The sequence below is a fragment of the Vidua chalybeata genome, chromosome 16 (genome assembly GCF_026979565.1).
Source record: "Vidua chalybeata isolate OUT-0048 chromosome 16, bVidCha1 merged haplotype, whole genome shotgun sequence".
Taxonomy (NCBI): domain Eukaryota; kingdom Metazoa; phylum Chordata; class Aves; order Passeriformes; family Viduidae; genus Vidua; species Vidua chalybeata.
The window spans coordinates 2847130-2874508 of record NC_071545.1 but is presented as its reverse complement, the minus strand read 5'-3'; the positions used below and the strand labels follow the sequence as shown (position 1 = coordinate 2874508).

Below are 27379 nucleotides of genomic sequence, written 5' to 3'. Positions count from 1 at the left end.
ATGCTTAGCACCAACACACCACTCTTATATATCCCAGCTTCTGGTTATTTTTTAATTCAAAAGGCACACGAGCTCAAAAATGTTTTAAGAGAGGTTTTAATTATTTTGATTTTTTTTGTCATTTTGATCAAGATGGGAGAGGCAGGAAGTAGCCAGATGGTGAGAAGTGCAGCTGTGCTTCAGCCACACCAACACTTTTCCTTTGGGTTTTCCCATCTCCTTTCCCAAGGCATGGCTTGCTGTTAAATGTGAGGAACCACATCCATGAAGCCCACAACTTCCAAGAGAACTTTGACTATAAACCAAACCTTAAAGGTTATGGATATGAAGGACCATATCCTGTTAATGCCCCAGGTCTTCATGCTTGCACCTCTGTCCCATCCCATTCCTTGAGTTGGTACTGTCCCCTGAGCAAGAGAGGGTTACAAGAGCCTCAAACTTCACTTTGGGCTATTAAACGCAAGTGCCACACACTTCAGTACCTCAGGCCATACTGCCCCGAGCTTTCTTCAGGTGCTCTGAACATGTGGTGTTCGCCTCCCATCTCCCAGGCACCAGGAGCAGGCCAATTTTCAACATAACGCACAATCTCAACTATTTTATTGCTTAATTTAGGCCATAAAGTCCCTTTGATGTGTTGTGTAATGCAACGTTCATTCTGAAAAAGTGGGTGGAGTAGCTTTATGGTATTATAAAAATAAATAAAATGCCTGGCAGGATTTTGAAACCACATGGTCATTCCTCCTCTCTCTGCAGATAAGTTGATTGTTGAGAGAGAAATCTTGCTTAATATCTAACTTTGGGTGATTTATTTCTCCAGAGTCCTTTCATCTCCAGCATGTATTGGGTTATCTGTGCCTTCTAATCTGATTGTTTTAAGTGTGATCAAAGAAACCAAGAGAATGCACTTTATTTTCCCACTGTATGAACAGAATGCTGTTTGTACAGTGCATTACATCACCTGTTCCTGCTGCTCCTGAGTCCTGCACCAAATGGCTGCAGTATAAATAGAAAACAGAATGGACTTGTAGGGGGTGATGAAATTCGTTCCACTTGCCGAGTAAAACAGAGTTAACTCAATGAATGCTTTCTTCACGCCCAGCTCTACCTCAGCACACAACAACATGGGCTGAAAATGTTTGGAATAACTCACTCATGCAGTGTGTGGAGCTGGCATTTGGCAGCCTCAAGGAGCTGTGCTGAAAATCCATGGGAGATGGCAGGCAGGGAGACTGCCCTGTCGCTGAAATTGCTGGGATTCTTTCCAGGCTATGCAAAGGAAGTTTGGGTTTGCATCAGCACCATGGTGTTGTTGTAGCTGCAACAGTCCACAGGCAGAGGTGGTCACCATCCTTGCTCAGGCTTGGTGCTGCAGGATCCCTGCATACATGGAGGGCTTTGCCATGCCAAACAAACCTCTCTGTCCAAAGCAGCTCGCTTTTGCAAGGTCTGAAGGAAGCAGAGCACAGAGACGCACCTGGCTGTTGCAAACTATTTCTGGGGGATAAGCAGCAAGGAGCAGGTCTCATTCTCATGGAGGCCCAGGAGATGCCTCTGATGTTAAGCCTGGAAGCTGCATTTCTCTGCTTGATTGTAAAAACGCCAAATTGAAGAAAGAGTATTTATTTTCTGACATGTCTTAATGCTTCACCACCGTATAACCTCAGTTATGTCAATGGAAGACAGCTGTCCTCTCTGCAGCTTTGCCATGACTCCCCTTGCTAATGTCTCCTGGCCTTTTCAGGGGCACTGAGCAGGATTTTCACTCCAATTATCTAATTGATTAACATATTTAACTTGGAACATTTGCTCTCAGCCTGTGTTTGACTTTCAGTTTCTGACTTCTCTTGTAGACCAGGAGAGTAATCTGAGGGCCTGGATGTTTCCTTGCTAGTTTTTCCAAGCAGTAGCTGTTGGCCTTAAAAAAAAAAAAAAAATTTAAATCCTCTCTCCTTACTGACCTTGCCTTGACACACCTACAGCCTTCATGAAAATCCCACCCTGAGTAAATAGTTCACGTTTTTATTCAGAGCAAAACTGCCATGCATCAAAAGGTCAGGGAAATCACTTGGGAGATAAGGTGTTTTTATCTTAAGCAATTAGTCCTTAGTGTTTGGTTGGTTTTTTTTTCATTTTCTAATTAGATTGGAAGTTGTTCTTTTGCAGCATGTGGTTGCAGTAGGAATACTGAACTAAAAAAATGCCTCAAACCTGTGCTCCCCTACTGCTGCCACCCTGTTTGCTGGGAAGCAGAAAGCCAGGGCATTTCTGGCGTGCCATTGCAGCAGGATGAGCTTGGGGCCACTGTCTCCCCATCAGCCTCCGGGTGCTGATTATCTGATACTCATCAAAGTTTTGCCCATCCATCACTGGGCTGCTGGTGGTTTTCTCTGTCTGTAGTCCCCAGGTTGGAGGAGCAGGAAGGAACTGGGGAGAGGACAGAAGCATTGAGTTTTCCCTTTGGATGTTGTCACAGTGTGGGTTAGGCAGGACTAACCTGGACTGCTCGGGCATGGCTGGGTCTCCTCCTTGCTCAGCCATCACCCTGTGCAGTGGGGAATTCTCTGAGCAAAGCAAGCCACTCTGCAGTTTCATTCTAGTGAATTACAGGGAAATGACATTGTCCTTGCACCGACGTAAGATTGACCAAGGCTTTCCCAGTGTCCCTGTGCTAGGCAGTAGGAACAGCAATGGAGTTACCTGGCCTTGCCGTACACACAGATCTGTCACCTCTGGGTGCAGTGAGACACCAAGCTGGCTCTCCACAGACTCACCAGCAGCCCTGTGTTCCTCACCTCAAGGTCATACTGCAAAGGTGGCCACAGCCAAAACACTTCTGTGTTGTTTGCACAGTGCTGGTGTTGGGAGGCCCCTGCTCGCTCAGCTCAGGAGAGGAAACGCTGGGACTTGTGTTAGGGTGGGGGATTTTCCAGCTCCTGAGGAACAGCATCTTCCTTGGTGAGGGTTCAGCTTTCCTTTGGTGTGATTGGATGGTGGGCAGGAACATCCCTGAGCTGAGCTCTCTTTATGGCTGTATTATTGCTGTTCTTTCAGATCTCAGAGGTGTCTGAGATCTCTGGTTGAACTCTGCACGTTGATGGACACAGTCCTGCACTCAAACAAACTGTGGCTGCTTGAATTCACCTGTTGGGGTATAAACCCTAATCCTAACCGATGCTGTGCTCCTTCCATAACAAAAATCTATACTTCACTGTGATACACTGCTAGACATTTTCCCCCAACCTGCCTTATGAAAAAGCACTTAACAAACACATCCAGAGGTGTGAATTACAGCTGATGTAATTAATTTGAGTTTGTGGGCCTGGCCCCCTGCAGTCTAGCTGGCAGTTAAGAACAAAAATCTAATCTTGGAGAAGATTAGGAATTCTTTGACAAAGGTTGAGCCAGGGTGATGCTGCCTTATCATTTGTTCCTGTGTCCTGTGGCAAATCTGTAGTTTAAGTAGGCAGGTTGTTCCTAAACCAGCAGTATGTCTAGTCACCTACCTCGTTTTTCTGCAAAACACAAGTCTTAAAAATGGGCGTAAAACAAGACTGAGGCAACTCTAGATGCTTGTCACTGCAGGAGTGCCCATTGAAGGACAATCAGAGCCAGAGCCTGCTGTCACTTCTGAAGTCTGTCCTTCCCAAGCCCATCTCCAGGCTTGTCCCCCCCAGCCCTTCTCGTCCCTCCCACCCTGTGGTGAGTGAGCAGCACAAATACTGTGCACTGGAGGAGAGCTGGAGAGGAGGCAGGCACGGAGCAGATGGGCCAGCGGGCAGATCCAGCAGCCAGCCTTGCCTTCCCTGCGGGCTGCCTTGGTGTGCTCAGCCCCAGCCCGGCTACAGCAGGATTTGGTCCCAGCACACTTCCAGCCAGCATGTCATGGCAAGCTTCCCTAAGCAGCAGTTTCCACTTTTCCTCTTTTGTGTCTATTGTTTTTTTATTTGGGGAACTGGAATCCATGATCAAATTGGAAATGTGGTAGCATCAGCCTCTGATGCAACGGGGTGGGTTTTTTCCTTTCAGATTGGTCTGAGCCTGAGCACATCTTCCCCTGGACAACTCGAGGGCTGCACGGCTCTCCTGTGACCCACACACTTGGGCAGTGATGCAATAGTCACTCTCTTCATTGCTGAAAGGCCATCCCATTCAGTCTCAGGAGAGTTGCAAAGTGCTGGCTTGGTCTAAATCAGGCAAATAGTCCCTTGGTCACAAAGAGAATTTCCAAAATGAGGAGGTTGCCTGAGTGCTAATGGTTTACATTTAGTTACTTAATGCCTCAGGAATAGGCTACGTTCTTAATTACTTTTATTTCAGTTTAATGTGTTAATAACGTGAGTCTCTTTGAATGAAAATGTATTTCATTTCATGGGGAAAAAGTTGCTTTAAGTATTTGCTAGCGCAGTAAGTTGAACACATATGTGAAACAAAGGGCCATCCTCTGAACTGCTATTGTTCTCTTAATTCAACCCACCCCATTTGGGCCACTCGGCATGAATGGCTTTGTGTTTGCTAATAAAATCATGCTATGTTCCCTGCAACATATGTTCTGCATGTCCCAGCTAGTCAGCAGCAGTAAAACCTTATTTTTATAGGTTTATAATGTTACCTTCTCAACTGTGGCTTCTTTTAGATACAGCAGTGCTTCCAGGTTTGGCCTTGGCCTACTGGAGCACACAGGGATGGCCATAAGCCCGTGTTTCTGGTTCATCTCCCCCTTTTCCCCTGGCACCTCTGGGACTTGCTCCCTGTGTGGCTCATCAGTGAGTGTGTGCACCTCCTCACCTAAAGGGTGCTGTGTCAGCAGGCACTGGAAGAGAAATAGGAGTGTTCTCCTTGGACTGCATCCTCCTCTCCCCTGAATGTTTGGATGAGGCCAGGTTGCTTATTGGACTGTCACAGAGAATGGCTGTGGGCTCCACAGCCCTTTTACCTGCTGGGCTTAGGAGACACAAAGACGATGTGGGAAGTGCTCTGCTGCTGCACGATCCCAGGAGAGCTGCAGCCATCCCAACAGTCTCTTTGGGCAGTCCCTAAGACAGAGGGATGAAAATCAACCTCTGTCTTAGCACAGTATGTCAGAGAGGGCTGCTCTCAGCAGTTGGCTGGCAGTGGTCCTCCACAAGCTATGTCCAAGCTGCAGGGAATCAGTATGCAGAGCAGTTGCTCCCTTTCCTTGGCACATTGTTTTTTAAGGACTCTAGGGTAGAGGGGATTAGACCCAAGTTCTTGGGGGAGGAGAATAGCCAGCAGGGGATGGCTGGTCATTTTTGTTCCTTTTGTAGCACAAACAATCTCTCCCTTTCTACTCGTAGGGCTCATGAGTCTTTGTGATATTTATTTGGCTGAAAGATTTGGAGACCTCTGGTCTAGATAGCTCTCCAACTGAGGAGGGGAATTTAGGCACTTGTGATAGTGTGGCCAAAGAAATTACAATAAATATTTGGGAGATTTTAGTGTTGGCATTCATCAAGAATGGTTTAGTAGAACAAAATCTTTAGTGGAAAGGATGGAAGTCCAGCTGAAATGACAAAGATGTGCCTGGGCTGGCGTTGGCACATCTTCACACTTCAGGGATTAGAAGGAATTGTGTAATAGCAACATAATGATCTGCAGAATTGGCTCGTTTAAACTTCAGCTGCTTTTGTTTAGGAGATGGACTTAAAATCTGAAACTGGGTCAAAATCTTTTCTTGCTCTAGAACTAAAAGTTCCACACCTTTTAGACTTAAGTTTGAAGAGCCCTCTCTCTTACTGCTGTTCAGCCAGCCCTCCTGGGCTGAATTTCAGCCAGACAGGTGACCTTGCCCTGCTAGTTCTTGTCACTTGGGGAAGTGGTGTTGATCAGGATCAGATTTTCTAGGTTCTGATGATCTCCAGCACATCCTCTCCTGGTGATGGAATCATGATCCTTGGTTCCTCTTTAGGACTGATAGAAATGTCTTCTCTCTAAGGTGAGGAGCTGAGCAGGCACAGTTCTGGGGGTATATTCAGTCTCCTGGATTCTTACCATGTTTTCACAGAGTTTTGTCACTTTGTGAACTTGCCCTAAACTACCAGAGGGACAGAAGTCTTCCTCAGCACTGGCATTCTCCCCAGAAATGAAGCCCAAGTTGTTGAGAGCTGTTGTAGCCCTGTTTCTCCTCTGTTTGCAGCAGAAAACAAAATCCCCCAAATTTTTTTTTTTTTTTTTTTTTTTTTTTTTTTAGTGCAACTGCATTTCCGGCAGCAGTAGAGGATTATTATTGCACATTCCAGGGTCAGCTTCTTGCAGACATACATGACCTTCTCATCTCCTGGGGTTGGCCCCAGTCAAGGAATTGTGCAGATATTTCTTTGCTCCAAAGTTCCCTAGCTTTTCCTAGATAATACAGCCTGCAGGGAGAAGGAGGGTTTGCAAGGTTAGTGTTAGAAATAGGTGCTTGGGGAAATCCTCTTTCTTACTTCTGGATAAAGCAGTGTGATAAATTACTCTGACCGCTCACCTGGACTGAGTTAGGCAATCCCACCAGGCAGTCACCCTGCTGTTCACAGGAAAGGAACAAAGAGATCCTGCACATGGAGAATCCATGGTACCAAGTCACCACCAGCAGAATTCATAAATTCCTTTATTATTTGCTACAAGCTGCAAATGCATCTGCAGAATACACAGATATGTGTTATCATCTCAAGCGAGGAGATGATGCCATTGAGTGTTAACAACACACACACACACACACACACACACACACAACAGAGCAGCCTCTTCACTGCCTTACAGCATGTTTTACATCACCCTCTGGATGTACACATAGCCCAGGAAGGTTATGTGAATAGTTGAATAAAAACCACTGGCAAATACTGTCCTCTCTTCCCTGGATGTGACAAAGTACCAGCAGCAAAGGTTGGCAGCAGTGTCACTTTGCTGTCACATCGTGTCACACAGGAGCCCCACCGCTGCAGCTGCAGAGTTGCAGGCTCAGACAGACATTGGTGTCACAAGCTCCTGCATGTTGTGATTAATTAATCTACAGTTTTCATACATGGGTCCAGGGACGGGTGCTTTCATCAACTTTGTGATCAAAATGTGTGCCAAGGATATTATGAGTCATATTCCAGACTCACTCATCGTTTTGGAGAGGGGATTAATGGGGATGTTATAATATTGCTCATTGATGCTATAGGCAGAGCTGGCAGCAATGGCTGTAGTCGTGGTTGCCCAACATTCCCCATTATATAGAACTTTGTTGTAGTTGCTCGTATCTTTATCAGACTGTGTTGTTTGGTGTTCTTCCATGCTGAGATTCTGCCTCAGGCTGAATTATTTTGGCAAATTTTAGTAAAAACAGAGAGGGAGGAAATTACATTGTTTTGTTCATGTCAGAGTCTTACAATTTACTTTACATTGATAACCTTCCAGTTTTCCCACTTTGAAGCAGGGGTTTGGCAAGTGGGTTGCTGGAGGTGGGAGGGATGCTGGCAGCTTGAACATGTATTTTGCCATCCGTGTGAGAATTTATTCAATATGACTGAACTGTAAGCTTGTGAAATGGCACAAGCTCCATAGAAGGTGGTTTAAAATTTTGGCAGTCAGAGTATCCAAAATGTGTATTTACTGTGACGATGCTCATGGCTAAGACTTCAGAGACAGGAAACTGCAATTCCTGCTGCTGCTGATCATGGAGCCTTCAGCACTCATTGTTAGGTGAGCCAGCTCTCTTCTCACAGCCTCCAGAAAAAAAAAAAGGCTTTTTATGCAGTGATGGGGGAGGAGGTGAAGAGAGGGAGTTCCTCCAGCGGTAAGCAGGTGGTGTTGGGAGCTAGCAAGAGACAAACTGTACAGGGTGTTGGAACTGGAAAGGGGTTTTCCAATGCCTCCCAGAGCTTTTGGGTGCTGTAGCCAAAACTGCCTGTACTTCAGCCTTCTTGCTTTTTCCATGCATGGAGTGGCTTGAGCCAGAGGAGCCAACAGAGCAGGTAGGAAGGAAAGGGCACAGGACACCTGCATTGCCTCTTGTGTCATTGAAAGGCCCTGGAGTAGCAGAGACAGAAGATGCAAGCAGCAAAACAGAGATACTTCTGTGCTGGCTTTTGCCAGAGAAATGCTGGAAGACAGCTCTTCTCCCTGGGAGAGAATCACTGTGTGTTCCTCAGCTTTCTGTCTGCTACTTGAGACCCAGATCAGACTTGCTGATATGCTGAGCATGCATCAAGGCAGAAGTCTTTAAAAATACTGAGTATTAGGGCCAGAGCATTTCAAATTGAGGACCCACATCTTGAGAAAGTTGTGATAATTTCAGCATTGCAGTTGGCTTTTTGTGCATTAGAGAATAATGGCTTTTCCTCCCTCCAGAACAGCAGCACAAATAAATACAAGATACACTTGTGGAAATTGCCAAGAGGAATCTCCAGCAAAGCAAGTAATGCTGCACTCAATATAAGATTTGGGTGATGTTAAAGTACAAAGAGGGGGAAAAATAAGGATATGAATCCATTTATCCTGTGCCTTCATCCTGCAGATGAAGTTCTGCAGAGAGGAGATGGTGATACATGAGCAGAAGAGATATGTTTTGAGCAGGAGATACATTTTTTTCCTACTTACAGATTGCTTTTTCCCTGCTGTTCTTAAGGAGAAAACATCTAGATCAATGATGCATTCCTGTAGTACCTACCTGGTCAGTGAAATTCTGTCTGTATGGTGTGGCCCATGTGCACTCAGTAACAGATGGTGGGTTTGTGTCACACAGATGGGCTCCAGTGTTTCACAGCTCTTGTGCTCCAGGCCATACACAGAAAACAGCCTTTCCCTTCATCTGTGGAATTTGATTTCTGGTTATGACACGTGGGATGATTGCAATGTGGCAGTGGGTCAGACGAGCTCCAGTGCTCTGCTCCTGCTGTAGAAGAAAATGGTGTCAGCAACACATTGTGTCAACTGAGGGTGATTGTAGGCCCACACACTGCCATCCAAAATGCAGAATTAAACCAGGTCTCACCTCTAGGGCTACAAAAATGGAACTTTTGCAATGGTCCTGTGCTGTATTCAGTGTGTGGAGAGTTGTCAGCTGGAGCTGGAGCATTTGAAGTGATTGTGAGATCTTCTTTCCATGCAAGTTTTCTGCTGAGATCAGTTATTCAGAGCACTTAAGAGTCCCTCCACACTTCCCCATTTTCACTAATTATCAGTGTCTCTGGGGCCTCCCTCCCCTGTTGAATTTGGTTAGTTGTCAGCAAGTACCTTGTACTCAGAATTTCTGGAGGGATTAAAAAGGCATCAATGGAACACACAGAGTTTGCTCATCTAGCCTTGTGTCTTTAAGAAACTGAGGTAAAAATCAAGTACAGTCATCTTTTATCTGAACAGTGATTAATGTGTTTAGAACAAAAAGCACATTGCTTGCATTGTCACTTATTCTTCTTATGTGGAGCTGTCAACTGGTTTTAATTGTATAAAGATAAACAGGAATGGAACAAGGCTTCAAACAGTTCTTTTATAGCACTTGGAGTGGACATGGTACTTCATATATACACCACAATAATGCATACCAGATGAAAAGATACTGTGGAATTTGTGCAATAAAGGTAAAAGCCCATATATCTGCCTGTTCCAATGGATGAGAACCAAAACAGAAAAAATCTTGAAGGCAAAAATAACAACAAACCCCATCACAGTTCTTGAAGTCAAGTTTCACTTGCTGTGAAGTGCCCCCAGGAAAAACAAGCACAGGATTTGCCCAAGCAGTGGCCAAACCTCATAAGGGGATGGACCACAAGTATCAACCTCCCAAAGATTTTAAGGTGTTTCACCTCCCTACAGGTCTGGAGTTTAGCTGGACCCTTTGGTATTGCTGTGTACCAGGAATGACCCTGTGAGCTCCTGTGCAATTTGCCTATGAGCACCTCTTTTATTTTTAATTCTTTCCCCCTCCCTTCCTCCTTCAGCTGATTTTCTCAACATTTTAATACATGTTTCAATGAGGTGAACTGGTTCTTGCACCTTGGATTATTTAGAATGCCTCTGGAGACGTGTCACCCTCAGCAGCAGAGCATGTCCAGCATACAACCTTGGAGTTACAGTCAAGGAATTCCCAGTAAACAGGGATCACTGACCTACCTGCCCTGGCTCCCTTTGGATTCTGGTCTCCTCCGTCTTTCTCACTGCCCTGAAATTCTTTGCTCTTGGATTGCCAGTCAGACACAAAATTTAGATCCATTTGTAAAAGAACAGCCATGAGAAATAGGAAACTGAGTCCACTGACTTAATTCTTCCTTTTTAGCTATGACTTTGTGTGACCTCGATGCAGCGATTGATGGTTTGGCTTCCAGGTCTGGCTGGAGATGCAAGGTTTGGTGACTGTCCCAAAACTAGGACTGTGAAAGAATACTTCATGCTCACCATCTAAGGAAAAGTTACTTTAATCTTTGTTTAAAAGGAGGGCTGTTTGTAGCAGCTTCACAAGACTGTCTTCCCTCTGTATGTCTGTTTTCCAGGAACAACAGCAAGTTGTTTCCTGCTAGTCTGCTAAACTCTTAAAAAAGAAATAAGTATCTCTAGAAAAGGAAATACTCTTTTTAACAGCATCTGTCTCCCTTAAACACAGTTTCTGTGTTTTATATTCCTTCTGGTGGTTGTTATTACAGTTCTTCTGAGGGCTTGTCATTGCTGTCAACCTCTAATAGACCTTGTCAGAAGGACAACATGACTTAGTCCACCCTTGGCTTGCCCCAGCCCCTGCGTTACATCGGCCAGGTCGGCTTGAGCTCCCCGTAGAGACCAGGAGACTGAGTTAGGATTTATACTTTTGTTGTGATGCTGACATCTCTTCAGAGCTGAACAATAAATAATGGAGCAAGTTTAAAAGCTGTTTGCAGCTTGCCAGTATGTTCTTGTTGATACAGCCTGCCGTTTGTTAACATCCAACAAGTATCCTTTAATGACCCCATCTGGGGAGCCTGTGAGACTCCAGAGCGCTGCTAGAGAAGCTCTGTTTCGTGGTGTTGTGCTTCTGAGACCTACTTATCTGTCATGGTTGCAGTCAGCTGATGCTTATGAACTCTTGCTCATTATAAAGTACTGATTGGAGGCAGAAATCTTCTGCGGGGGTACTTCTTTTCTGCCCCAATCTAATGGTCTCTTGACTTTAAACTTGATTGTGTTACCTAGAGGGAAGTAAAGTTAAATAAGACTTTGCAGGAATTTTTAATGTGAAGGTATGAAACGTCTTTGTGAAGGTCTTTTTTGCTCGACTGACTTGTTTTTTCATGTGCTGCCAATATCTGATCCCACTTCTTGACCTTTAATATACACTGAGAGAGAAGATTAGGATGCTTCTAATCAGCTGAATCTCCCCTCTGGGAGCACTATTAAATCTTGACTCTCAGCTTTATCTCTGCCAGGTCTTGCCAGCCCTTCATGGTTTTGGTTTTGTTAACAGCTGAGGTCAGAGTTCATTCACCTCAAAGGTTCTTGTTCAATGGGGGAAGCTTCTTGGATCATTTCTGTAGGAGTTAAGACACCAGTGAGCAACTCTGCTTGGAGGCAGACCCCTTCTCTTCATGTGCCTTGTGAGCCAGACCTTAATCAGTGAAATAAAGTCTTTTATTTTGTGCAGGATTACTGCTAATTCTGCCCACCTCATCATTAGTAGGGCTTCGTCAAAGGTCTTCATGAGCAAAGCTGAGTGTTTTTGAGGTGCTAAGTTAGGTGCCTCATAGGCATTCAAAATACTGCCTCAGCTGGTTTCCTCTGCCATCCAAATTTGTAATTTCATTAAAATTCCAAGTTTGTTGGCAATGAGTTGGTAACAAGTATTGAGTTTCATACCATTGTTTTGAGGGGAATTCAAGTGAGGCTAGCAAGTCTGTGGTCATGCAGCTCAGCTTATGTTACACGGCCCAGTGGTACAGGCAAATGGTTTAATGTCAAAGCTGCAAGTAGTCCTTGTAAAACAGAGCCCCCCTGAGCTGCATATCTTCCCCTTTCATTTCAACCATCTGCAATACCACTGTTGTGATTGAAGTATTGGGAAATTTATCCCTGAAAGCAATACAACAATGGATAGCAGTGCTGGAGTTGATGCCCTCCTGAAAAACTTTGGTGGTCCAAGGAAGGACTGAGTACCCATGGTCTTATTTAGCCCTTGGATTCCAGTGGCTCCCATTCCCCAGTGTGGTCCGTGTACCTGTGGATGTCTCTGCCCTGTTGTACCTTTTTGAACACTCCAGAGACTCTGTAGGTATGTAGGAAGGCAGGGAATGATCTGGAGTCAATGGCCAAAGCTGGATGCTTTATTTCCATCCAAAAATTTACTCATTCTACAGACCTTGGTCTTAAAGTTACTGAACTTGCAGAGAAATCTGCTCGTAATTTCTTTCTTGTAAGCCCTTTCTCGTTGAGCAGAAATTTTGGCAAAGAAGAGTCAAGTCACTGGAGAATCCCCAGTTCTGCCTGGTTATACCAGGCCTCCTCAGATCTTTCCTTGGAACGAGCAAGCAAGAGGAAATACTTTCCATTTCAGAGAAGTGTGGACAAACAACGTTGCTTCAGACAGAGAAGAAAAGTGGCAGACGGAGTTACGGTGCTGAATCCTGCTGGCCAAAAGCATGCTCTTGCCTTTATTCAGTCATTCCTGGAACACAGTGTTCTTATTGTATTCCTCCTCACCCCGCTCAGTGCCTCTCCTCGGGCTCAGGGCTCGGAGATGCCCCAACCACGGTGCTGGCAGGTTTGGGGGAGTTAAAAAAAGCATCAAACACATCTCAGCAATGGAACCTCTCCCTCCTTGCCTGACGTTTGGTAAGCGTGTGTTCTGAAAACCTGGATCCCGTTAGAAACGTTCCTGCTGTCTGGAAAACAAAGTACTCGCTCGCCTGGTTTAGTCATTAAGTAAATTTGTGGTTTGGTTGAGACAAAAAATAATGAAGAAAAGCTGTTGAAATCCTGGGATTAATTTGATAGTTTGCAGGCAGTGGTGTTTTTAAGTGGAGCTGCTGCCTTCTTTATGTTGTGACCAGACCCAGGTACAAACCTGGGCTTCCCTCTCTCCCTGTGCCTCAGAGCCAGGCATTTGGAAGTAATTTGTTCCACGAAGGCCCTCTCAGTGTGGGCGAGGGGGTTGCTCTGGGCCGGGAGCCGCCGTGCGTGGGTGTCGGCACAGCCGGGCCGCGGCTGGAATGCCGGGAGACGCTTTGGGCTGCCTGTTCCATCTGCGGAGGGAGCAGACCCCGGGCTGCAGGCAGGGATGGGTGGTCGCTGGCTTGGCATGACATGGAAGGCTCTGAACTGTCGGGAGGTTCACTGCTGTTATTCCATCTGTGACATGGTGGCCCCCTCTGGGAAGAATTGTTTCCTCTGGACCTCCTTTACATCTCCCAGCTGCCCTGCCGGCCTTCCCAGGGAAGCTAAACCATGGGGCTAAAAGCAGAGAGGCCCATGCAAAGACCCCCACAGCACTTTGCAAAGTGTTTTCCCTCTCCAGCAGTCCCAATTTACCTGGGACAGTCACCAAGGAAAGCAGAGAGCAGGGAGCTGGCACTGAAATGCTGTCTGAAATGCCTGCTCTGTGTGTTCATCCACTTAACCACACATATATATGTATATATATGAAATCACTTGTGTTAAACATAGATGTCATTTCAGTCTGAGAAGCCAATTAGCAGAGTGGAGAGCTCTTGCCAATCACCCTCTTGCTGAATTTTCCCCAGCTCTCAGTTTAAGCAGGGAAAAGGAGACTGCATTATCAGCCCTCTCTACCTGTGTCTGTGCTAGCGATCCTGGTGCCCCAGGGACAGCACGTTTGGAGGGTCAAAAAATCAGGGATGAGGACTCAGGTCCCACTCGTTTCAGGGGTTAACATGCTTGGATGTTCAGCACATCCCTGCACGAGCTTGATTCTGTCCCTTCCAATAAAATAATAAAAACAGTTCTCCTGTGATGTGTTGTCTGGCAGAGGCCGGGACGTGGAGGTGAGTGTGGCTCGTGGGTGGCAGCAGTGTACCCTGGATATCCAAAATGCACACACACTGCTGGGGTTGCCCTTCTTTTGCAGCTTCTGAAGTCACTACAGCAGCTTTTGGATGGCTGATGCAGCCTGGCTGCTCTAAAGCAGTGAGGCTCTTGTTCAGTTGCAATTAATGCAGCCAAATATCCTGTATATTTTGTAGAAAATGTCCCTAATGTTGTCAGCCTTTCATGACAGATAAGGATTCATATGAATCATGTCATCATTTAAAAAAACAAACAAAACTACTCTGTTACGGTATAAGGTCAGGCTAATATATTGAAATTAATCTAGGAAGATAGCTGTTATTGTTAGATATGGAACAGAATGTTCTGCAACATTTGCTTTATTTCAGGAAGATGATCCAATTGTCCTGTTAATTGTTGTGCAGACATTGTGTTGCCCATTTTTTTTCCTTTTTCATTTTAATGAATATCTTGTGCTTTGAGCTATTAAATAAATGAGGTTTGTGGTCTTATTCTAGGGAAGACATGCATTGTTTTCAGGAAGGACTTGCTTTTATTGTTTGTCACACTCATATTTTTGCAGTTTTGATTTTAAATCTGTAACTAGAGGACAAAATCCTTTCTTACATTGGACTGATGAGTGAGCACAGCCTCGCCCTCCATTGGGAAGGAGGAGCTGGGAGGGCTGGTTTGGAGATGCAGTCAGATGAAATCTTGAGGGACTTGTTCTGCAGTTTCCTTGGAACACAGTGGTTTTATCCTGGTGTCTGAAAGCCTTTCCTAAGAAGGTTAGGGTGGTGATAGGGCAATACAGCCACAATATTTAGCCTATCTAATCCTTATTTGCCTCCTAAGGCAAACATTTTATTTCCTGTATTTCAACTTCCTTCCTAGAACCTCTCCCCCACCTTGCTGTATCCTATGATCTAAATTGCTGGTTGCAATTAATGCATCCACTGTACATTAGTCCTGCCTGAGAAGTAGCATGTCCTTGGTAGATGCAAAAGAGTTAGAAACTGGAAACTCAGTCTGTTAATCTTGGATTTAGCTTTTGTAACTGTGCTTTAATACTTCACAATAATTGCTGAAGTTCCCCATAAAATAATCTCCATGTAGTCCTAAAATGGAATTGAGTGCCTTAGAAGAAAAGAGAAGAAGAGCCCTTATCTGTACTTTTAGTTACATTTTTATTTATTTCCCTTCTTCCTCTGGTGTGGGAGGATGAATACGCAGGGAAGAAGATACAGATTTGCAAAGGCGCAAGGAGTGCTAAAGAGCGTCGTTTTTTTCATCAGCTTTTTAAAAGCCAGACTGTAATCATAAATTCCCTGATAGCTGGAGCATGCAGAAGTCGTCTTTAAGCCTACAAGTGACAGGCTGCTGTTGCTTTTCAAACTTCAGATTTCATTTTTTTGTAAGACACAACTTTGATCTGGTTCCTTTGTAATGCTCTGCAGAGCGCTGGGGCCGCTGCGCTCGCAGGCTGCAGAGCTGGAAGTGAACTTTCTTGGCAAGAGCCATCTGGAGACCTCAAAGAACAGATTAACTTGTCCAGAATTGATGTGATCTTTGAAGAAGCTGCCCTTGCCTGGAACACATGTGATTAGCCTGACATTGGCAGTGATAAAGTTGAGATGCACAGCGGTGTCTGAGTACCCAGAGTAATTGGGAAGAGTGTTAAGTGGAGCAACCCCAACAATCTGCAATCAGATTATCAGGTAAATCCCCAATTTTAACCTTTTGAGCCAACTTTGCATCTTTAGCGTAGATCAAATCCAGTCAGGGGTGAAGGTTTTCAGCTTTGTATCTTCATAGACTTTTTGTTCTTAGTTCCGAAATGTTCCTGTGATAATGATTTGGGAGAAGCTGTACGATGCAACTTCTGTGATAGCTGTTGGTACCACGGACTGGAAACAGACTTTTCTGTTCAGGTTGTGGATAAATGTAATCTTGTAAGTCAGACTCCGTGGTGGATGCTGTTGTAATCCCTTGTTTAAAGGTGACCCTGATGCTGGGACACTCTTGTCAGCACGTGCTGTTTAGACATGCTGAAGGGATTTGCTTTGGCTCGGACATCATAAACCAAGATGTGCAGCTTTTAATTTGATTGACTGGTTGTGATACTGAAATGTGGAACTGCATGAAGGATATAACAATCACCTGCTTGTTGGTAGATGTAAGTTTTGGAAGTGGCCAGCTGGAGACTCGGCAACCTGTGATTCTAGAAGGAGTTTTTGTTTCTTGGATGGAAGTAACTTTTTAAATTACTTTTTTTTTTCCACACTGAATAAATAGAACATGTCAAAATAATGAGCTGGAAGGATGTCTCAGCATTAGACTGCATCCTCCCAGTCACAAATGCAAAATGACCAGAGACACCAAATAAGAGTAATTCTTAGTGCTGGTTTTCTAGAAATAGTCATCTTCAGAAACACAGGACTGCAAAAGTTTGAGCTAATATTTCAGAAGTTGGTGTGAAAATGCAGGGTGGAAGCACAGAATGAGTAGTTGGGTCCCACTGAGCTGCAGCCCTGATGTGTGGTCTCAGGGCACCATCCTTCAGCCCAAAACACCACCCAGCAGAAGAGGAAAGGAGGAATTGTGTCCTGCTGTGAGGTTGCTCACCACAGTGCAGGAGGGAGGGCATCTCAGCTCCTCCACGTGCCATCGGCCGTGGTGAGACATCTGGAGTTTCTGCAGAGCCCATTTTGGGGTGTCCTTCTGTGGGACTTGCCAGCATCCCCAGAACTCCTGCAGCTCAGAACTTTCCAAGGTGACTCATGAAGTCGGGGTGGTTTTGCCATCTGGAAAATGGGATTTCTCCCATGTTGAAAATGAGCTGCTCACTAAAGCTGTGGTGACCAAAGCTTCGGACTATGGCATGGGAGGAAAACTTCTGCAAGAGCTGTTTAGGGAGAGTGCATTGGAGTTTTATGGTTGTCAGCTTCATGAGTTTTTATCTCTTTGATTTGCTAATACTGTGTCTCAAACAGCTGCTTCCTTGGTAGTGCAGGGGTTTGGAGGAGCTCCCCGTGCCACCAGGGATTTTGGAATTTCTGGGTCAGGGAGGTGGGGCACCCTTGCAAGAGGAGGCCTGCCTTGATTCTATCACAGCTTCAATTCTTTTCAGGAAAAAATTTCTTCAAGAAAATGTCAGTGCCATAAAAATTTAGTGCTGGAGCTGGAGAAGGTGGTAGCAATGAAAACTTCGGATTGATCACCTTCCCTGTTAAACTGGGAGCTGTTCCAGCCATGCTGGAACTGCTAGCTGGCTTGGGAGGACCCTGTCTCTCAGACCTGCCAGTAGAGTGTTGCGCAACTTATTCCCTCCAGTGGAAATTTAAATTCTACAGAAATTAGTTGCCTAGAGGCCTTTCATCTTCAAGGAAGTTTTCTTCTTGCCTTAGTGGTTTTTTTCCCATGCTCGATGAAGCACATCAGTGAAGGAGGTACATAACTGGTGAGAACCAAAGGGAGTGCCACTCGGATTTGGGTTTGGAGGCGGGATCAGTGAGCTCTTCCTCCCACTGTGGGTGCTGAAGGTGATGCAATTCTTCCCCAGAGCACACCAACCCTGGGATTTTTGCATAGAGCAGAGTAGCATGTTTGGTAAAGGTTGGGGACTTTGCATCTTTGATTTAAAATTGAAACAGCCATTGGGGGAAGTTGTGTGAGGGAGACTGGGGTTCCCAGGCTGGAAGGAAAAGGATGCCCTTAGGGACTCAGGATGCAGTGAGAACTCCACATAGAGCAACAGTACTGAAGAGGACCTCACCTCTCTGCTCGCTTACACTGACACTCCAAGATCTGCTGGTGCTGAGGTCCCAGGTGCTGGGTACTTAGTCAGAGGAGTGAAAAATCTGGAGATGGATGGGATGCAGCCAAGATAACACACAAAATAAACCCAGAACAGGTAGAAGGAAGCCTTAAGGGAATTCTTGCTGTGTTTCTACAGCAGTTTAGGCCCTTGTCAGCATTACCAGAATGTGCAGAGATCAGCGGAGAGCTTTATGCAAAGAAAAGGCAGCTGGTCAGGCTGACTTACTCAGGTCGCTGTGATCTCTGTTATAATTGTTCCCTATGTGATTATTTTGAGGGTTGAGCAGCTGAGAGCTGCAGAAGAGACATGCAGCTTTATTTCTGCAATGTATGAAATGTTCTGTGTTAATTTCAAAAATGCTCATTGCTCTTTCTGTCTTAAAAAATGAAATAAAATTCTGGAAGGCTGCAGGAATTTTTGTGAAGTCTAACTTTAAATGTTCACCTTTCCTTTTATCACCCTTATCAGTGCATAAGGGTGCAGAGCTCGGTATGTGAGGTTTTTAGCTGACATTTCAAATTGCTCTGAGGGTGCCTGAATCCCTTTTAAAGCAGCCTCCCCTCCCAGATCAGAAGTGACCAGTTTTTTTTGTTAGACTCCATGTTCCTTTAATGTTTTCCTCCTAATAGATGTTGAAAGTGTTCTTCAGAGGCACGGCACAAAACATTCAAATAGTGATACGAGCCAGCTGAAGAGAGTTGTCAGGGAGAGAGAACATTAGGAGAAGGATTGAATACAGATGGATTCCTCAAAAGTAATGTAACCTGTTATGATTGCTTTGAAATCCTATACCCTTTCCATCTCCTTACGCTTACCAAAAGTTTACATTTGCATTGATGTATTAGAGGCAGAGCTAAAATAGAAGTAATCCCTGTTGTATACATGCTTAAGTGTGTAATTTTAGCTAAATACAACAGTTGTGACCAAACCTGCATCCTCAGTGAGAAGACCACAGCCAGGGAGTGTTGTGGGAGAGCCCAGCCATTCCAGCTCCTCCAGAGGTGTCAGGGACCTCCCAGGACCCATCTTCTCACTCTTGATTCACAGTTGCACACCCAGCAACCTCTTCAGGTGCTCTCTGCTGCTCTTTGTATCAACAGATACAAAGGAGAAATTGATTGCCCTGTGCATTTTATTCTGTATATCTGAGTGCTTTCTTAGTATACTGCTAGAATAATCCATGCTTCTTGCAGAGAGTCCTGGCGAAAGGTCCACTAGAAGTTGGTGCTATATTTTAATTGGATTGTCCAAAAATCATCCTTGTCTTTGCCCTGAGGGAAGGCCTGAGCTATCCATCATTCCTGCCTCAATTTAAGAGGTTGTCTCAGCCTCCATCACACCGCTGTCATGTTGGATTTGACAGGAGGGTTGCACTGTACAGCACTCCTTTAATGTTCAGAACTGACCGTTCTGCACAGGGAGAATGGCTGAAGGGGGCTGGTAAAGTTTTCACTTATTATCCCTTGCTTTTTAGGGTGAACTTGTTCCAATTATTTCCAGTACTTGCCCTAGAAAGCTGTTCTGAAATCTGATGGAATATAGGAACGAGTTTGCTCCAGTGCACGTCTGCAGCGACTGACAGAAAGTTTGCAGGCTAGAAGGTGTCTGTGGTGACTTAACCATCCCAAGGCATCCCTGTGCTCATCCCCAACTTACTCTGTATTGTGCCTGAGCATGGAGAAACCTCACAAGGCTCCCTACTGTCAGTCATGAAAAGCCTCAGCTGACTCAAGTTTGAATGCTCTTTGCACCATTCTGAAACTATGCTAAGCTTCATCATCCAAGAAGAAATAGTTTGGAGTTTTGGTTGGTTTGTGGCACACAGAATAGTTTGATCTGAGAGTAGGAGAGTAATTTGTTTCTAACTGACCCCATAATGGACCTGAAACAATAAGATTTTTCCTAGTGATCAGTGAATATCCATGACCCCTTGCATTACAAGGAAATTAGTTTGTATGCTGAAGACCCAAACAGCTGGTAAATAGGAGCTGGGTGAGCAATGCATTAGCTGAAGGCTGTAATCCTGTTCTGTTCAGGTTTTAAAATACTTTGGTAATGCTTCCATCCTGGTACACCATGTGCCATATTTTACATAGCAGCATACGAAAACCTCTGCCTTAAATGGGCTCTCTGCCAGTTCATGCAGTGCCTGTCCTGCATTTATACTCCATACAAATATACACAAACTGCCAGCTTTACCCTTTGCTGGTGTCTTCCTCACCTATGGTCCCTCCATCTGTGTGTTCCTTGTCTTGTCCAAATGTAAACTCATTGGGGCAGGGGCTGTTTTCTGTTGTCTGTAGGACTTTAACCACTGCAGTAGAACCAGAATCCCTTTTCTTGGCAGAACAGGGAAGCACACGTTGCATGAAGTGCCCTCCATGGAGGTGTTTGCAAAGGGCCCACAGCAAATCACGTCCACCAGGTGCCAATTACTGAGTTACTAAATAAAGAATGATGCTGATGAACTTCGTGATCTGAACTCTGAAGAAGGACTCTGATTTTCAGAGCTTGGAAAACCAGGAATTCATCAGCTTCAAGATACCTTAAAAATGCTGCTCTTCATGCAGAGGGGCAGGCAGGGAGAGCAGGGGATTAAGTGCTCTTTGGTTTATGTGAACATTTCATCGTGTTCCTTCTTCTGGCGCATTACAAAATAACTTGCAGGAGAACAAGATGCCTGCATGGCCTGTCTGTCGTGCAGGGTGGCAGAGCTGGAGGCACATTTGCAGCAGTGGCTTTTCTATGCTGGTGGCAGAGCCAGCATGAAGGAATTCATGCCTGCTTGGTTCATAGGCTGCTTCACCATCAGGTCCCTTCCTGAGCAAGGAACTTATTTCCCAGGTTAGCTCACGCAGGCAGCCTCCCTTCCTGACCTTTTGCTGAAGAGAAGGAGGCTGGCCTGCATGTGTACTTGCATAACAAGGCATAGGTTGTGTACAAATCTATCACAGATCCCTGAGCAGACTGGCCACTGGAAAAGCTGGTGTGATGAGGTGGTCCTTCCTGGTGGAATTTGCAAGTGTCTGATCTACCTCAGTGCAACACTGGAGGTTGTTTTTAGGTACAGTGCTATGAGCAATAGCTGTTTCTTGCTTCTCCTCCTTCCCTCTGCATACATATTGGAGGGATGTTAAAGTAAGCATAGAATGGGTGAGCTCTGCTACACATCCCTCCCTGTTGGAAGAGCATAATCCTAATTTGACTAAGAAAAATTCTGTCTTACTGTGTAGGTATTGCTTTAGATGCTAATAGAACGACAGTGCTAAGCAGCTAGCCCATGGACTCCATAAACCCTGATGGAAACAGGACTTCTTCCATACAGTCTCCTTCCCTCCCTGATCTCTAACAGTGTCATCTTCATTACTCCATGAATTCCCTTTTTCTTCCAGTTATGAGTCAAATTGTTCATGGCTCTGTCAGTGCGACTTAGTGTGAGACAGCTTATTCTGTAGCTGGGGTTCCAGGCAGAGTCCTTCTGCCTGGTGATGCAGAGCATGGTCAAGGTTGTGTCCTTCTAACTTGACTCATTTTTCTCTCACAGGCATGGGTCGTGGAGAGAGCCTGTTAACCCCTACTATGTCAACACGGGCTATGCTTTGGCACCAGCCACCAGTGCCAACGACAGCGAGCAGCAGAGCATGTCCAGCGACGCCGACACCATGTCCCTGACAGACAGCAGCGTGTAAGTAACTCCTGGGGGACAGCCTCATGTGTCTTCAGCACTGCTGCTCATGGGTTGTTCTGCGAGAGAGGCTTGGCCACAGCTGGGGTGGGGGGTACGTCTGAATAGACCACGGTCAAGATCATTCTCACTTTCTTTTCAGTTACTTTGTCACTGTGCAGGATACTCAGCCTTGCCAGTTTCGTGAACATTTGCACATAAAATATTTTTGAGCAATCTAAAATAAGTGGTGTGTGGTCAGAGCTTCTGCAATGTTTCTTAAGCCAGGTGCAAGAATTGGTATTGTTGGGTGACTTTGTAGTAACTGATTTGAGATACATTATCTTCTGAATGTTAGACAGAGCCTTCTACTTACCTGGGTATTTTTCTTGAGATTTTATACTTCTAAATTCTCAGAATCACAGAATGGTTCAGGTTGGAAGAGACAACAGTGGGTTATCTGGTCCAACCTCCCTGCTCAAGCAGGGTCATCCTAGAGCAGATTTCACAGAATTGTGTCCAGATGGTTCTGAAACACCTCCAGTGAGGGAGACTCCACAGCCTCTCTGGACAATCTGTTCCAGTGCTCAGTCACTGCAGAGGGAAGAAGTTCTTCCTCATGTTCAGGTGGATCTTCATGGGCATCAGTTTCTGCCCATTGATGAGGTCCCTTCTTGAGGCTAAACAGGCCCAGTTCCCTCAGCCTGTCCTCATAAGAGATGCTCCAGTCCCTTTGTTGCCCTCCTCTGGACTCACTCCAGGAGCTCTGTGTCTCTCTTGTCCTGAGGAGCTCAGAACTGGACACAGCACAGCAGATGGAGTAACAGCTCAGTCTGTGATTGCTCTGCAGTAGGATTGGTGACTGACCAGTTCTAGTTTGTCTGGTGACCACTGCACTTTAACACAACTTGTGCTGATAAGCCCCAGCCAAGTATATTTTCCCTGTCTCTCATGACAGCACCCTGTATCTCACCCACGAGATGCCTTCCTTAAAGATGGTTTGCGAAGAAAGAAAAAAGGGGTTATGAGATTTTGTTGTGACTGCATCTCTGTGATAGAAAAAAAAAAAAGGATTTGGGGAAAAATATTCACTGTTTGGTCTGGTTTTTAGTAGTGCAAATGCAAAGTGTCTTTCTGTAGAGTAGAAACCCTTTGATTCTTCAGGCGAGAGATGACAGGTTTACAGAATTAGGAGAACATTTTATTAATGGCAGTGCTGTAAACACAGAGTCCTCCAAGAGGCTCGTTTAGTGTCACTGTAAGTGTCTGCAGCTGTCAGACCTTGTTGGAGAAACTTTCCAGCCTGTGCCATGGGTGCTGCCACAGTTCCCCACCTGCCCAGAGTTCATACAGTGACACGGGGAGTGTGCAGCGTGGCCAGGGGGTTTCTGTGTCTGTGGTGGTTGCCCTGCCTGAGCCAGTAGCTTGCTCATCTCTGGTTCTGCGGAGGCTTGGGGCCACTCAGGAGCAGCTGTGAGTTCATTCTGCACCCTAACACCGGCTCCTTGCACATTATGCTCCAGTCCTGTTGTAAAATTGAGGAGGCAGACCTTGGCCAAAGGGGCCTGGGAGGAGGAGGATGCCCCCAGGACAGAACCCTGTGGACAACCGCTAATTAAAGGCTCCATTTGATAGAAATCCAGCTGCTCTGCCACATCCTTCTGCAGTTCTTCATATGCATCAATTTATATGGAAGAGTGCTCTGAAGCTAGCAGGAGTCTTGTAACTTCTTGTTATCAGGAGAGACAGATGTAAGAACTCTTCAAAATTAATTAGCTTTTAGCACTTCCTCTCCCACTGGTCCAGCAGGCTCATGGGGCTGCGCTGATGGTTATACCTGTGATAAGTTGTGATCATTTATGCCAGAGTTCTTCACCCTCCTAATTTTTATTTCACTAGCCACTTTGTTTTTTTCAGAGGAAGAATAATTTCTTACTGGCCATCCTGTGCTCCTTTTTCCTTTAGGCATTTTATCCCTCCTCTGCCCACCATAGGCTGCTTCTAGGGCTTTAATTACCACCAAGATGTGCACTGCCTTCTGCTAATAACTAATCCAATCCTAGTGGTTCATTTTAAGTAAGTTTTGAACTTCATAAAGGGTGAGCCATTCTTTCTATGCCTCTCAAACTGCATCCATGCAGAATCCAAAATTGGGATTCTGGATGTACAGCCTTGACCTTTGGCTTACACAGATTCTGGGTGTTTTCAGCACTTGCTCTTCATTACATCTTTAAAATTCCAGCACCAGATTTTACTCGGATTTTACATGGCACTGCTGAACCTATCTGCCTTCTGAGTTTCAAAGGAATTTTTGCGGAATTGCTCAAGGCAGCAAAAATGAAGAACAAGCAGATGAAGTTAAAGAAGGGACTCCTGCTGCTTGACAAGACTTACATGTCTCAGTGCTTTGAATTTAGGCCTTCTCTGAGGAAAATGGCAATAAAAGCCTCCTTTGCTGATGAGTGAGGTTCTTCCCTCTGTGTGCTGTTTACACAAAGCAGTCACACTCAATAATGAAGAAATCTGGCTTCTGCTCCAAGGCAGCACGTGAATGAGGGGTGATCCAAGGCACAAGCCTCCATCAGACCCTCCATCAGAGGAAAATCTGTCTGGACAATTGCGATGAAAACACTGGCTAACTGAGGAATGCTAATAAACCAGGAGAGCAAAGCATGATCTTCAGTGCTGGCCAGCTCTGGCCAGTGGAGAAATCAGGCACAGAGCATTTGCTACACCAGTTCCCTTCCAAGCTTTAATGTTGGATTGATCCCAGCAATATGGGGTTTGGAAGTGGCTGTATACAAGCCTTTGGCACAGACCTGAGCGATGCTCTGCCTGTCTCAGCTCCTGAGCTGGGGTGATTTTTTGGGAGCAGCCAGCTCACCAAACAGATTGTAAAACTGTGATGTTACAGGCACACTTACCGAAAAGGCCAGCTTTCAACAGGATGTCTTTCCAAGCACTGTTAAATATTATTGTAATGGGTTGAATTTATATAATGAGTACGTTGTCAGTCCCTGTTGTTTGAGTAATTTGCTTTTTGAGTGGCTTAAAAAACATTGCTCTTAAATGCCTGCACTCCACTGATTATTTTTCAGTCTTCCTGTGTCATAGGAATTCCTCTGCCCTTGTAGGCAAAACAGCTCTGGAGCTCTCTGCTGAAACCTGTTTTTATAATCAGCAGGGCAGCTGTGTTGCTTTAGCTGGTTTGTGTGGAGGCAAGGTCTGGGGAGGACACAGTGAGAGGCTCTGGTGAGCACTGGCCCGGCAGTGCCGCAGCCGCAGGTGGGGTCGAGTCACTCACCGCTGATGTTCAGTGCAGGGTCAGAGGTAAGTCAGGGATTTGGGGCTCTGCCTGCCCCGTGGGCTGCTCAGAACCTGCCCCAGACTTGCAGCAGCATTTCCAGCACAGTCCTAAGCTGCTCTTGCTGTCTCAGATAACCCTTCTTGAGGATAGCATCTTCCCAAGTGGAGGAGGTGAGTCTGTGGGTGGGAGGGGTTGTCACAACAGAGATGCTTGAGGCAAGTTAAGGCAACTGTAGGTAGGAAGGCAGCAGCTGAAACCATTAAATCTCCATGTGATGTTCCAATTCAGATGCAGAAACACATTAGGTCCATATCTATCTTGATTTCTTCAAGAGCTTACATGGTAAACAGGAGATAATGTCTCCTCTTTAGCCCAGTGTTGTGCTCCAGCTGAACAATACTCCTTCCTCTTCTTATCAGGCGTCCCGGCTTATCTTAGTTGGGAGACAGCTTTGCCTTCCCCCAGGCACTTGGGAAGCCCTTGATGCCTGTGGGCTTGGCCAGAGGGATGCTCCTTCTTCCCCAATTCCAGTCAAACCTGCTCCAGAGTAGGAATGGCCAATCCCCCAAACAAAGGGGTTTAGGACAGTGGTTATTCCTTCAAAAACTCTTGCAGATTAAATGCTATTCCTTGGATGACTGGCCTTTAACCAAAATTCCTGGTGATTTTCCTATCATGCTTCTTTATGTGAGAAAAGTCTCTTGTGACAGAGGTGCTTTGATAGGGTAATTGGTAGAAAATACCAGTTTGGCTGTGCATTTGTCTCCTGTCTTTCCTAAGGCTAGTGATCCAGAATTACCCCAAGTTTTCCTATATTTAAATAAGTTTAGCAGCTTTTAAATTTAAAAGATCCCAAACGATGATTTCTAATGTGTTAGACATAATGGTTGGGTTTGAAGCCTGTCTAGAGGAGCAAAGACATCTCTTGTCAGAAGAGTCCAACATGCAGAGCCACAGCCAAACCACTGCTCACCAGAGGCTCTTGCAGGTGAGTTTGGAGAGGGGAGGAAGCCTCCACATTTCCCCAACAGTAAACTCATTGCATTATCATTAAATAAGCAATAGAAATACTCTTCTTCCCTCGTTGCATTTCAGTGCTGAGCTTTCCGGTGCTAAAGAAAATCACGTGATGAAACAAGGAAAAACAGTTTGGGAAAGTTTTATTTTAAAAGTAGATGTGCTGTAAAAAAAAGTTTAATTTTTTTCCTTATATATATATATATATTATTTCTCTATCTATTGAAAATATCTCAAAGCAAGCTACCTGACAAAAGGAAAACAAAAGTACGGTATTGGTTTTCCTTGCTTTCCCCCCATCTATTGAATAAGGTTTTGTTGGGATAAAATTAAAGTGCTTATCTTTGAATTTGCTTCCTCTGGTTGAGTTGGCACAGTACATTGAACGAAGGAATGTTCCAAGTTCAGAGGTGGCATTGGGGAATCTAGTTAAAATGACATCAAAGGCAGCACAGCGGGGCTGAACATGTGTTTGAAGCCGGATAGATTAGAGGCCATTATCAGCCTTTCGCTACTGTGCTGGGAACAAAAGTCGCTCTTTCCGCTGGGACTGCTGCTGGGGAGAATTAAAAAAAAAAAAGAGAGAGAGAAAGAAAGAAAAATTGCACTTTCTAACATAATGCCGCGTTCCCTGCGAATGGCCGTGTGGCTTTAGTGTGCGAGTTGTGTTCTGGCACCCGGGTTTTGTGCACTGGTTAAGCTGAAATGTTGACTATTGATGCCAGCAATGGCTAAAATAATCCCCCAGGTTTTTTATTTTTCCCTCTGAAAACTTGCAGTTGTTTTGTTACCGTCCAGTCTAGAAAAGGCCGCGTCACAATGCGGTGAAACTCTTTAACCGTTGTGATTCTCATCATGAAAGAAAATTAAGCCACCTAATGAACACTGTCATGATGCCTGTACAGCAACGTGGGGAAGTTGTCCTGCTCCCAAGCCATGTCACTGCAGGCAAAGCAGAGATGATGCTCCCAGCACACTCTTCCTCCTCCTCCTCCTGCATTACCTGCAGCCACTCACCAGAGCTGTAATTAGCCTGGCTCATTTTCCGTTCCCTCATTTGTCTTTGTGCTAAAAAGCACTTGTTAATCATGGGGTTTGTTTTATTTTATTTTAATGGTGTTGCATTTTGAATGCCTGGGTTGTTGCATGAAATTAGGTTCTTCTGATGTAGGTTGGTGGTGATTCTGCCTTGCACCCACATTTCCAGGGAGCCAGCAGGGCAGCCAGCATGATGGGAATGGGTTTGAAAGCTGGTGGTGGCCATCCTCACACAGACTGGTGCTTGAAACTCAGGAGGTTTGCAGGCAAAACACCACAGTAAATTGTGTTTTTCTTGCCAAATGGCACCTTGACTTGAAAAATCTGTGGGTGAAACTGTTTGGTTTATGTTCTGGAGAAACAGCTGGGGCGGTGGGGGGGGATAGGTGTTAAGGACATTTGGCCTGTGCAAACATCTCATGTTGTGAGATGTGTCAGAACTGGCTCGTTTTCACAACTCAGAGGGGTGCAGGGTTGGTAGATGTGCCTAGGAATTACATGGTAGCTGGGACAAACCAAATCCCTCCATCCATCCACCTCTGTGGCACTGCATGGCGCTCCCAAGCAGTTACCTCTACTGAATCAG

General features: G+C 45.3%; 1 protein-coding gene across 5 annotated transcripts in view; it reads left to right on the top strand.

Moving 5' to 3' along the window:
* The window catches only part of AXIN1 (axin 1), a 77919-nt gene that overhangs the window by 24498 nt on the left and 26042 nt on the right, over window positions 1-27379 (top strand). For all 5 annotated transcript variants that reach the window (XM_053957128.1, XM_053957126.1, XM_053957129.1 and 2 more), the window contains exon 3: window positions 21312-21452. In XM_053957128.1, the coding sequence (XP_053813103.1) occupies window positions 21312-21452 (141 nt within the window). The remainder of the gene's footprint in view (window positions 1-21311; window positions 21453-27379) is intronic.